Below are 13,107 nucleotides of genomic sequence, written 5' to 3'. Positions count from 1 at the left end.
TTGTCAAGATGGAGACAGACAGGAATGGAATACCTGTCAAGTTACAAACAAACACTTCCTCTCGCCAAATTGGTTTCAGCCCATTGTCGCTCCTTCAGGTTCTCTCCTGTTTGTGGTGTTATTCTAAATGCATTATTCAATAACCATTCTTTGGATTGATTCTGGAAAATGATCATATTTCACTTAATTGGTCCATAAATTACATTTTTAGCACAAATAATGTGGTTTTGTTCATTTATCTGCAAGCAATGTTACAACGACACAAGATCAAATGTTTTGCCATTACAATACGGAAGGTCCAATTAACCTAATCTTAATTTGTTGCCATTCATAAAATAGAATAATTACTTTGAATATCAGATCCCACACTGAATCATAAATATGTGAGTAAACTGAGACAAGAGTGTCATTCTTGCAGCATTTCTGTTTTTGGTGTGGGTTGCCATGAGATTTTACCTATGCGAAATGTGTTTTTGCTCCAAAAAGGTTGGCAAAACCTGATCCAGTGGTATACAATAGAGATGAAAAATGTGATCTTCCACATAATTTCCCCAGGTCTTGCAGGGGAGAAGGGGGAGAGGGGGAGTCCAGGTGTTGGGTCTCAAGGACCTCGGGGACCTCCAGGCCCACCAGGTGAGACGAACTGTTCCAGGCAGTGTTTGATTGCAATGGATTTGTTTGTGTCTGTGCCGTTTACTGTCCAAAAATGTTTGCTATATCAACCTCGATTTTAGTATTTTGATAAAGTGATCAGAATCCACACATTCATATTTTAGGATTTTATCATGGGTATAAATGTATTTTTTGAATGTGTGCAAATGGAATGCCACAAGCGTCTTGATTTAATCCCAATGGCATTTGTACAATTTATTTATATTGACAAAAAATCAAATCTTATTATTCAGGCTGTATTTTTTTGTGCCAATGCAGGAATATATTTTGTTCCTGTCAATAGGGGTCTGATGAAAGTTGACCTTCTTGTAGCCATCCAAATCATCCATCTTCACACATTGATTTCATGGGTGACAAAGGCTTTGACAGAGGTCTTTATTCTATTTTCCGATCAGAATAGTCCGAACACTGCTCGATTATTCCCCAGGCATGTGGAATACCAAATGCTTTGAGCTTCTTGAGCTCCTTGTGTTTCTTTGTTCAAAATCATATACTGTGTGTTTCAGTAGTAGAGTTTAAGGAGCTGACACTGTTTGTACTTTGCCCTCTGATGAAATCTAGAGGCAGGTTGAGGGAGTTTGTTGCATTTACACAAAGGACGAGAGCTTAATTTCCTTGTAAGCATTGGGATTTTTCCTCCTCAGCATGGTGATAGCCTTGAGTGTGTATACAGGACCACATTCTTGTGATACCTTATAAAGGTTTTGTGGAAGACAGTTTTATTTCAAGATGAACAAAGGGGAGTTTGCGTCGTGGTGGGAGTGACCAAAGCCGACTTAAGGGCCGTTCACACGGCACACATTTGCTCCGGTGCTGCACCGAGATATTTTTTTGCGGGATATTTTGCACCGCAGCAAATTGTGTGGAGCGTTCACACGTACACTGCCTCTGAGCGGGGCAGCCCCGGTGCAGTGTCGGGGCTGCCCCACTTGCGTTCACACGGCAGTTTCTGCAGCGGAGCAAAACGACAGAAAACAAACGAGCTGTCGTGTTGGTTCTTTTTAAAACGTACTGTATATACACAACTCAAGCGACTACTGGACCGGCACGTCCTTCTCCTTCTCAGTCTCCATGCCTTCTGCTCGAGAGTGACCGCCCAAGAAAACGTAAATCAACGATGACTTCAATGACACTCAGAAAAGCAAACACTAATGCGCCAAACAGAAAATCAAGAGAGGAAATCACAAAATAAATTCTATGGAGGGCGGGGGGTTGTGAACAAACAACAAAGGAACAAACAACTCAGAGACAGTCTAGTCTCCTACAAAAGGAAAGATGTTACTAGCCAAGTCTTGTGTCGTTATGAATCAACACATTACGGAAGTCCGACAGAGGACGAAAGCAACGCATTCTCGCCATATGTACTCTTCACAAGCATTTGCTCTGGAGCTAATTTAACCCAGTTGTATTCACACGTGCAAATTTACACCGGTGCTGCTTCGCAAACGAGCATTTGCTGCGGAGCAATTATTTGACCCACCCCCCCGAGGTGGGTCAAATTTGGTCCGGTATAAGCTCTTTTCCGGGGCTACCCCGGAGCTAATTTGCACGTGTGAACGCTCTACTGGGGCAGCCCCGGACCAAATCTTGCCGTGTGAACAGCCCTTTAGTTACCACACCCCGGTTGTTTGTTTAAGATAAGATAAAGATAAGATAAGTAGTTGTGCCGCAGCCCAGCGGGGTGTTTTGATCAATATAATAAAGATGATGATAATGATAATGATGTTCACTGAATTGATTTCTACATTGATTTAGAGGGTTTGATGCATGCTGCTGTCATTTTTATGAATGAAATACGGTGACTTCCAGCACACATATCAGCAGAGCACAAAATCACGTGACACCATCGGCGCCACAACTTAGACCTGCTCCTAGCTAGTCTACTTTCAGTCACCAAACTGACACGTGCGCAGGTTATGTGTAAAAGAAAAGGCCCTCAGTTCGCCGCAATACCCAGCATAGCGCTCTGCCAAATTCCCAAACCTAGAAAATGACGATGCGCCAGTGTTTATGCTGAGCGTACGTGCGCTGTCTATAAAAGTAGAGCCCATAAGTTCAAATATTGCTTTACCATTGACTGCTGACCAGTGCAGGGTGTACCCTGCCTCTCGCCCTCATCAGGAAGATTGCATGGATGATTTCAGTATGAGGCAACAAACCACAATAATAAACATATTTTAAATTACACAATTAATACTACTGTCACAGTGCCAACCAAACCAGTGCAGTAATGGCAGAATTTAGTCACTGTATTGAATCTCATTAAATTGTGAAAGTGTACCGAGTGAAGTGGCCACTTGGTATGCACTGTCTGTAAGAAGAAAGAAGAGTTCAGTTTGTGAGATCAAAGGAAACCTTTTCTGTGCTTATTATTGGAAGCTGATGGTACAGTACGTATTCTGTGCATGCAGCAGATAGAACATAAACATTTGGAGATAACCAATGGGATGCACTGTGTCACTATGTACATCATTTTTTTTGACAGAATCATGATATGGTCATTGCGTTCTATGGTGCTGTGACACAGGACAAAATGGACTCCTTTAACCTTGTTCAGTAGGCTCCTTCATAAATACTGTATGACAGGGATGTTATTTTTAAGAAATGATGGAGAATGGCTCCAAATGGACCATTTCACATCACTATATTTATACTGTAGACTTCAACACACTGAGTCCTAATAGAGTCCATAAAACTAAACCTTCTGGGTAAATGTCTGCTTGTTCCGTGCTCTTTTCCTCTGTGGCTTCCTTGAGGCGGAGTCAACATGGCAGGCGGCTACTGAATTCTTTAGCGTCGCTTTGTTGCAGGAGCAAGATGGCCGTTGAATGGCATCATCCACTCCGAATACTACATTTTATTTGTCATTATTTTTTACTTACTCTCTGTACCTGCTCTGATTCTCTTCTCAGGCCTACCGGGTGAGGGGCGCACAGGTAGTCAGGGGCCCCTCGGTCGGCCTGGGAACCCGGGGGCACCAGGGAGGCCGGGCAATCCAGGTTCTCCCGGACCAGCTGGACCACCAGGTTACTGTGACCAAAACTCTTGTTTGGGGTACAATGTTGGAGGTAAGCACACTGGCACACCAGGAAAGAACTTACATCAAGAATGAGCATTGTGGAAGCGCAAGAGTAAAATAAAATAAAATAAAATAAAAAAATAAAAGCTCAATACCCACACTGCTTGCTCAAATTAAACATAAAGTGTTTTCTACTTTGCCAAAAGTACAAGAATTGATTGAGCTCCTTGATGTAACTACAAGATAAAACAAATAAAATAAAATAAAAACAAATCATGCTAAATTAATTAAATAATAATAATAAATAATAAATTAATGATAACAACTGAAAAAAGATACCATGATGTTTTTTAACATTGGAATTGGAATTTCCAAATGCCAGAAGCTGACGATTTTTAGGTTGTCACAATACACAACATTCTTGCAAGCGGCATTGCCAAGGAAAACACCATGAATTTTTTTGAATAGCTAATTGCTGCCGTTCCTGCTTTTCCACCCCATGAGTCCGCTATAGATCTCCGTCAATCAGGATCTCAACCAAGGTTGACTCATGTTTTGTTTTTTTTTACACCTTCTAAGTAGAGAATGGCAAGAGGTGTGGGTTTTTTTTATACATTGTTACTCTCCACCACTTTAAGTCGACAGAGAGAAGGTTTTTTTAATGTTGATAGGTTTTAGAAAAAAGAAACCCACTGTGTTCATTTATATTAGCAGAACAAACAATCCAGCTTTGTCTTATCTTTTTCATTCTCTCAGAAGTTTTGTGGCTCGTCAACATGCAGTTGTAGAGGTCTGAGTGAAACCTGCGATCTCACACAGTCTCAATGAATCGTTTGATTGCAGGAATTGCCTCAAAGGCAGTGCCATCTTTGTCCAGGCCCCTTTCATGAGTTTTTTTAAAAATAAGACAGCTGAAGCAAGATTCAAAAAACAACGACTGTTGGTTAATTTTCATTGAATCGTTTGATTGCAGGTATTTTCCTTCATTTTTTCGTTTTCATTATAACTTTTGTCAAATTTTGTAGCTACTGCGGATTTTTCTGTTTTCTCAGCAGAGGCGTCTCAACAATTTTTTTCCACATCTGTAAACTGTTGCATTAACAGTACAGCGCTAACGTGCGCAACATCAAATAAATGCTTACTTTATTGCAAAGATTCAAACGTCTTCACCCAGCATGGCTGGGGAGTGACCACGTGAGTCATTTTAGCTCCTTTTCGAACAACAGACGTGCATTTTTGACCAGTCTCATCTCAACAAAAACCCGCACTTTGTCGACTTTTGTCACCAAAGAGCCATGTTTAAACTCGTCGTCATTGACAAAAACAATCCTGATTGAAATGGCCTCCAAGGCACATTTTGCCATCACACTGCCTTGACCAAAAGATGATACTCTAATCGTGCAGCAATCAGCAGAATGTTCTCCGCGTCTGCTCTTCTTTATACTTTGACCCTGTCATCCAGCTCTCTTTGGACTCACTACTGAACATAACTCTCCTGAACATGTTCAGGGTCCAGCATTGCCGACACCAGCACAAAGTGGCCTGATGGTGTCAGGTAATCACATTCGGCCTCCTGGCAACCCTACGAGACATGAGATTGGACGTATTGACCGTATCGATACGACTGTCAGACGTATTCATCGCAAATTTGTTGGAGCAAAGTGCTGACAGCTTATTCTGTCATCTTTATGGGATGAAAACTCTCTGACATCAACTGCTAGGTGGAATCTGGCCTTCATAGTAGTCTATGAGGGTTCGCTCCAAACAATGCCGCAACATGCCCCAAAGCGCGAGCCCGTTCAAATTTGCCAGGTGCTGCCAATCAGGTGCCCGAACGGGGTACCAGAAGCACAAAACGCAAGTGAAAGGCAACCGCAAAATCTGCTGGTTGGAATTAACAGAGATGATTTGGCAGATTGTTCACGCGAGCGGGCCACAAACTCAGCAGCTGCTGCTCATCCCACAAAAGCATGTACGGTGCGGATCTGGCACAATTTAATTGGGAAATAAAAACGCCTTCCATTGATTGTTTTGACGAAGACATCATCAAACAGTACCAACATCGATGTCCTTAATGGATGTGTTTTGGTAGAAATTTTTTGGATTATTTTTGTTGTTACTTTCTTCAGTGAGTTTTGTATTTTTTGTCAGCTGTAAAATCAAATTATCAAAATAATTAATGCATTTTAAAAATATGTGAGTTTTACTTTTGAATTGAACTACTGAATTAGTTGTGTACAATTGAGAGGCACCTCTATTTCGGAATCTTATTGATTCAGACAGCTTCAAATGATTTCCCCCCCGATATCATCTCATCTCAGCCATAGTCAGAATTGAAACAAAAACTATTTTCCCAACACAAAAATATATATATTCAGTATCAATATTGATATTTATTCAGTCAGACAAGTCAAAATGTCGCCACCGAGCCCCACCTCCAGGCCTGGCTCCAGAGGGGGGCCCCGGTGACCCGCGTCCGGGCAAGGGAAACTGAGTGCCATTGATTTTATTCATCGTTAGGGGCTTGTGAGCCGTGCTTTGTCTGGTCCCTCACCTAGGACCTGTTTGCTATGGGTGACCCTGCCAGGGGCGTGAAGCCCCAGACAAAAAATGTTCGACTTTGAATAATTCATACAGACATATCAACCTCCTATTTGCACCTAATTTGAGGAGTGGAAGGCAGCTGATCCATTTTGTTAAAAAAAAAAAAAAACAATTATACTAAAGGCGACTGTCGACGGGCAGCAGCGCCTTCACACTTTGTTATTGTTCTCATAAAACACTCAGACAATGCACACTAATCTGGAATTGTCACGCTGACAAGTTTATGTATTCGACGACTGTCTGAGTGCGTGGTTTGGTAAACAATCCCCAACGTGGATAAAAGGCAGATTTGAATATTGATAGTGATGAAGCGGCTGCATTTCTGATGGGCCTGCTTCGCAGCAAAGCTATCGCACCTCTAACAGCTTTTGACACCTGGGTCGTCCTGATCGTCTTTCCGAAAGTTATTCAGTCGCTTCATTTTCGTCATAAAAGCCTCGAATGTTGACGGTCTGAATCGTTTGGGGATCAAATGTGACATCCCTACAAAATAGACTCTGGCATTTTTTTGTTATCATGTGTCACGTGCTGGCGCTGGGTTGTCAAACTCACTTTTGTCTAGTTACGGATTCCCGCAGAGGGCCATTAAACCTCTGAAACGATACAAATGTTGAATCTTATATTATTATAAACAGTACACACAACGACTGATGGCGAACGAGTTTTAAATCAGATGTCAAGGACAGTCGTTCAAGAGTTTTTGGTCGACATTTTAGCAAGAATTCCTGACGCTGATGCACAAGATTAGCTTCCGCAAGCCGCATAAAATGAAGGGACTGGGCTGTGCCACCTGCGTCTTGAGTTTGACACCTGTGGCTTAGCATTTATCTTCTCAATAAACTATACTGCTCATGTAAGTTATGTAACTGTAGGTTTAGTTTTTTTCCATATCATGATCCCATTCCATACCCACAGACAAGTGCTTTACACAGGTTCGTATTTTTTTATGAACGTCAATTGTATCATACATGTGCAATATATTGCTCATTTATACTCATATTGACTGCACATGTAAGTAAACCAAATTAAATAGATATATTAAAAAGTAAAGAATCAGATATTAACCCTTTCAGCAACAGTGGTGACTTCAGTCAACAGCTTACCAGGTGATCAGGTTACAGGTGATCATAATTTGCGCATGATATTTCGTTCCTCTGGTGTTTTCTCCCAGTTCAACACTAATCATTTCCACTGTCAGAACTTGAGAACTGCAATCTGTGCCAATGCAGTTTGAGAGTTTGAACCATCTGGTGTCTTGGGGTGCCTTTGTGACATGAGGTAACGTCTCTTTTCCTTCTTCCCTCTGCTCCTCTTCCTCCTCCACCACTCAAGTTCAGCGGGACTATGGGAATGATTACTGAGGAGCGTTCTCCAGCCGTCCTCCTGTCCTTCCTCTGCGTCCTGTTGATTCAAAGACTTTCTCAAGAACATCCATCCTCCTTTGTGATGGAGAGTTGCAAGCATTTAAAACTTCATTACTGCCGGAGTGTTTGATTGTTTGTTTGTTTTGTTGACAGAATCGCTTCATATTTGCACATTGTGGATTTTCTAAAAACAACAAAAAAAGAACAAGGGGGTATTACGAAAAAAAAAAAAATCTAATTCAGCCTTGTTTTCCGGTGACATATTTTGACAATCTCTGAGGCAACCCTGGATTATAGTTTCCCCAAAACAGACCATAATGCTGCTATTATGTGCACACAATGATTCAGTGCCGCAGCCTCTTCAAATCTCTTTAGCGCTAATCTGGTCTTTCAAGCCCACTAGCAAAGGATGACTTCTTTCTTGCATGTTGGCTGCTTTACACAGTTTGTCGGCAGAACCCCCTTGAAATTGGGCCGAGTGTTGTCACCATTTCAACCTCTGCATGCTCCTCACGTTGTTTTAAAGCTTCCCTTCTCAAGGTGGTTGCGTGGCAGTAGCATTTTTTGCCCCCCAAAAAAAACACCCCCTCCCCAAAAAAAAAGCAGAACAATTGATCAACATAGATACCTTTTGTATTACATGATTGAGATCAACAAAAGACAAAACTGCTATTGGGGGTGTCATTGCTGTTTGGAAGGGGCCTAAAAGTCCTCCAGGCAGCTCTAACTCTACTACTTGCGCTCCCTTATGGAGTTAAGTTGGGGTTTTTTTCCCCCCCAAGTGGGAGCCACAACTGATCACCGATGTTCCCCTCACCCTCCCACAGTCCAAACATTGCCTCATGTTGGCTACCAACCCTACAACCCTTCTGCAGTAGCTCACGACGACGACCAAGAAGCCCGAAGTGACGAGGAAGGAGAGGAAGAGGAGGGTGAAGAGGATCCTTATTATCATAGTTTTCCATATCGCTACGGTTACCCTTCTGACCTCTCGGAAGATGTGGAGGTGCGGTCACCCGGCGTGGTCAGGAGGTTGACCCGCGACGTCTTTGTCGTGGAGGAGAACGACAAGGAGGACGAACTCACCCCAAGCGCTTGAGTTCTAAACACACACACGCACACCAGAAGACACTCCCCGCCCTTTCCCAATGGTTCGCTCCACCTGTTGAAACAATGTAAATATCTCTGTGGACTCTTGTATGATATTGCAAAAAAGTGCCTGATCTTCGTTTGTTTGTACTCATCAAGGTGAGAGGACTTATGGAAAGCCATTTGAGCATTTATTCAATGTCCCGGAGTCCATGCATGAGTCCTCACCAGTAAGAAATTTCAGCCCACTGGTAGAACGACTCATCTAACAAGTAACGTCTTACCCACAACAATCTTGCACTACTGTATGACATTTCTGTCCATTATTATGACCACGATATGTTACAAATGAAGCGGAATTGCACGAGTCGACACATGCTTTTGCCGCCAGTACTAGAGAACCAGGAGATGTTCATGATTTGAATTTGGTCATTTCATTCGTCGTACGAGCAGCGCAATTGTCAATTATTGCAGGTTTGCCTCACTAAGAACATGGAGTTGTCTATAAACAGTGTATCACGGATTTTGAATAAATGTCCAATGGCTTTACGGAAACAGTTTGAATATTTATTCATTGTTTTTGTGAAAGAGTCTTTCAAAACTGTGAGATATTTGATTCGTGTAGCAAGTGTTCATCGATATTATGACGTGCACAGCATGTAAGCATCATGGCCGGGAAGTCATTTTTTGTCAAACCATCCACAGTCAGGGTTTCATGAAATAGAATGGACGCATACTGTATAAATCTTGCCCAATACTTTCATAATCGAAACAGGAAGCGATATGAAGTAGAAAGCAACATTCAGAATTGTGAAAAATTAAGATATTTCACGTCATTGTGTGTTGTTAGCGTTGGCTGTTCGACAGCTTATCTCTCGTTTAACTCGGGTGGCGTTCGATTCCTCTCTCGAGGCTTTTCTAATGAACCTACTCAGTCACTGAGTATCCGTTTAGCCCCCATTCTGGCTTAACAAGAGTGCATTTTTATTCTCCTTGCAACAAATGTGCATAACCAAAATTTACTCAATTTGTATTTCGTCAAGTGGTTGTACGAAATAAAATCCTCTGGATCCAGGTACGTATTTTAAGTAGATGTGCGGTTTCTGTCAAAATGTATCTGGATCCTGAGGATTTTATTTCATGCAACCACGTGACAAAATAAAATTGAGTCAATTTGACAAAAACCAGTGGAGGTTCTGGGTCAATTTCACTGATGGGGCCGGGGCTGGGGCCAGGGGTTTTGATGGGGGGGCACATTCAACCCAGGGCTAAAAAGACAGATTCGAAATCTTATTTGACTTTTTATTTCATCAAACTTTGAACGCATTGTAGTCATAACATTACAGTATTGACAAAAAAACAGTATTAGGAGGGCTAAAATGCCTGCAAGCGTAACAATACGCCGAGTCCATCTGTTGAGAATATTCAAGCCAGGGGTGGATATGGTACCAGCCTGCCTTGGAGCTCTTTGTCCTGTCCCACATCAGGGTCCTGGGAAACTGTTTTAGGTCTGGCTGAATTGGCGGGTCCTCTTTACATCTACTGATGTCTGTGGACAAAGACAAAACAAATAAATGTAAACACAAGTTCTGTATGGGCACAGTACCGGTATATAGACTAACCCGCTACACTTACATTGCTGAGGCACTCAGACATACACAAGTGTCTAAATTGTATTGATTGATGCTATTTATTAATTTTATTAATAATTTTTTTATTGTATTCAATAAAAATAAATGAATACATTCTCAAGCCTGACCAGGGATTAAAATTGCAAATACACTGAAGTTAGATGTTTTACATTCATATAATTATCCAAATTTTAAAAGGCAATGTCTGATATTTTCTTCCTGTTAAATAAAAATTAAAATAAAAAGGGATACTAAAAGTTACACACACACACATACACAGAACAGGATAGTGTTCTTTTCAGCATCACATACCCGATGGTCCAGTGCTTATGGAAGCGCAAATATCCTCTGTCTGTGTCTCACATTCCATTTCTATTGCAGCCTCATCTTTCTCATTCTCAGGATCTTCATTTGTATCCCTTCTTGCTCTGTGTCTTCGCTCTGAAAATAAAAGAATCCCGTGTCCTCTGACTCTCCCTCTCTGGTGCTTTCAACTTGCTCCTCTTCAGATCTCTCAGCAATCATCATCTGACTCTCTCTGTGTCTGGATCAATGTGTTTCTTTTTCACATAGAAATATGATGTAATGTACGTTTTTCTTTTCATTTTTAATGTTAAATGTTTAAGTGAAGAGGCATCAGAAAAAAACAACCATGTATGCTAAGGCGTTTTTAGCTGAAAAAAACTACCATGAATAGTAAGTCATTTTTAGCCGAAAAAAACCCGACCATGTATAGTAAGGTGTTTTGAGCTGGAAAAAAACAACCATGAATAGTAAGTCGTTTTTAGTAAAAAAAAAAAAAAAAGACCAGGTATAGTAAGGCGTTTTTAGCCGAAAAAAAACCAACCGTGTATAGTAAGGTGTTTTGAGCCAAAAAAAACAACCATGAATAGTAAGTCGTTTTTAGTCGAAAAAAATGACCAGCTATAGTAAGGCATTTTTAACCGAAAAAAACGACCACGTATAGTAAGGCATTTTTAACCGAAAAAAAACGACCATGTATAGTAAGGCGTTTTTAGCCGAAAAAAAACGACCATGTATAGTAAGGCGTTTTGAGCCGAAAAAAACAACAATGTATAGTGAGGCGTTTTTAGCCTAAAAAAACGACCGTGTATTGCATGGGTGTCGAACTCATTTCAATTTGTGGGCCACTTAGGGCCTTGGTAGATGTCAAGTGGGCCGAACCATTAAAAATTATACCATACTCTGCTATAAATAACCAAATAATATGTCTTTCCTTTGTTTTGGTCTCAAGATGCACAAGAACACTAGGAAAACGAGGAAACATCGGATGACTTTCTGAAGGCCCCGATAACTTTTCCCCCTCAAAGTATTCACTGTATATCGATCAACAAGTCAAAAAATTGGGAGTCCTACCGCCACTGGAAACGATTCCGACTTACTGCCGGCAATGCGAACCAAACTCTGACATCGGTGGTATAGTGACCGAACAGCCCGTATCAGGGGGTTCGGTACCCCATACCCACGAAGCACCCCCCACAGAACTCCCCGAGGGACACGGTCAAACGACTTCTCCAAGTCCACAAAACACATGTAGACTGGTTGGGAGAATTCCAACATACCCTCGAGAACCCTGCTAAGGGTGTAGAGCTGGTCCACTGTTCCACGGCCGGGACGAAAACCACACTGCTCCTGCTCAATCTGAGGCTCGACTTCCTGACGGACCCTCCTCTCCAGCACCCCTGAATAGACCTTACCAGGGAGGCTGAGGAGTGTGATCCCTCTGTAGTTGGAACACACCCTCCGGTCCCTCTTTTTAAAAAGAGGGACTACCACCCCGGTCTGCCAATCCAGAGGCACTCTCCCTGTTGACCACGCGATGTTGCAGAGGCGTGTCAACCAGGACAGCCCCACAACATCCAGAGCCTTGAGGAACTCCGGGCGGATCTCATCCACCCCTGGGGCCCTTCCACCGAGGAGCTTTTTAACCACATCGGTGACTTCAACCACAGAGATAGGAGAGCCCACCTCAGAGTCCCCAGGCTCTGCTTCCTCCAAGGAAGGCGTGTTGGTGGAGTTGAGGAGGTCTTCGAAGTACTCTGCCCACCGGTTCACAACGTCCCGAGTCGAAGTCAGCAGCGCCCCATCCCCGCTGTACACAGTGTTAGTGGTGCACTGCTTCCCCCTCCTGAGACGTCGGATGGTGGACCAGAATTTCCTCAAAGCCGTCCGGAAGTCGGCTTCCATAGCCTCACCGAACTCTTCCCACGCTCGGGTTTTTGCCTCGGCGACCATCGAAGCCGCGGTCCGCTTGGCCAGTCGATACCCGTCAGCTGCCTCTGGGGTCCCACAGGCCATAAAGGCTCGATAGGACTCCTTCTTCAGCTTGACGGCATCCCTTACTGCTGGTGTCCACCAGCGAGTACGGGGGTTGCCGCCACGACAGGCACCAACCACCTTACGGCCACAACTCAGATTGGCCGCCTCAACAATAGAGGCACGGAACATGGTCCACTCTGACTCAATGTCCCCCGTCTCCCCCGGAACATGGGAAAAGCTCTGTCGGAGGTGGGAGTTGAAACTCCTTCTGACAGGGGATTCCGCCAGACGCTCCCAACAAACCCTCACTATACGTTTGGGTCTGCCAGGACGGACCGGCATCTTCCCCCACCATCGGAGCCTACTCAACACCAGGTGGTATTCAGTTGACAGCTCCGCCCCTCTCTTCACCCGAGTGTCCAGAACATGCGGCCGCAAATCCGATGAC

The 13,107-nt window shown here is 43.0% G+C and overlaps 1 protein-coding gene across 4 annotated transcripts in view; it reads left to right on the top strand.

Moving 5' to 3' along the window:
• The window catches only part of col14a1a (collagen, type XIV, alpha 1a), a 122,404-nt gene extending 113,101 nt beyond the window's left edge, over nt 1-9,303 (top strand). For 3 of the 4 annotated variants that reach the window (XM_052065694.1, XM_052065693.1, XM_052065695.1), the window contains 3 exons: nt 556-633; nt 3,585-3,740; nt 7,628-8,405. In XM_052065694.1, the coding sequence (XP_051921654.1) occupies nt 556-633; nt 3,585-3,740; nt 7,628-7,656 (263 nt within the window). In that variant the 3' untranslated portion in view covers nt 7,657-8,405. Of the gene's footprint in view, nt 1-555; nt 634-3,584; nt 3,741-7,627; nt 8,406-8,486 lie in introns of those variants that run through there. The other variant, XM_052065696.1, reaches the window with a different exon arrangement.
• The last annotated feature ends 3,804 nt before the right edge of the window (nt 9,304-13,107 follow it).

Source organism: Hippocampus zosterae, chromosome 5 (genome assembly GCF_025434085.1).
Source record: "Hippocampus zosterae strain Florida chromosome 5, ASM2543408v3, whole genome shotgun sequence".
In the NCBI taxonomy this organism is placed as follows: Eukaryota; Metazoa; Chordata; class Actinopteri; order Syngnathiformes; family Syngnathidae; genus Hippocampus; species Hippocampus zosterae.
The sequence above is the reverse complement of the archived record's forward strand: the minus strand, read 5'-3'. Positions and strand labels throughout refer to the sequence as shown.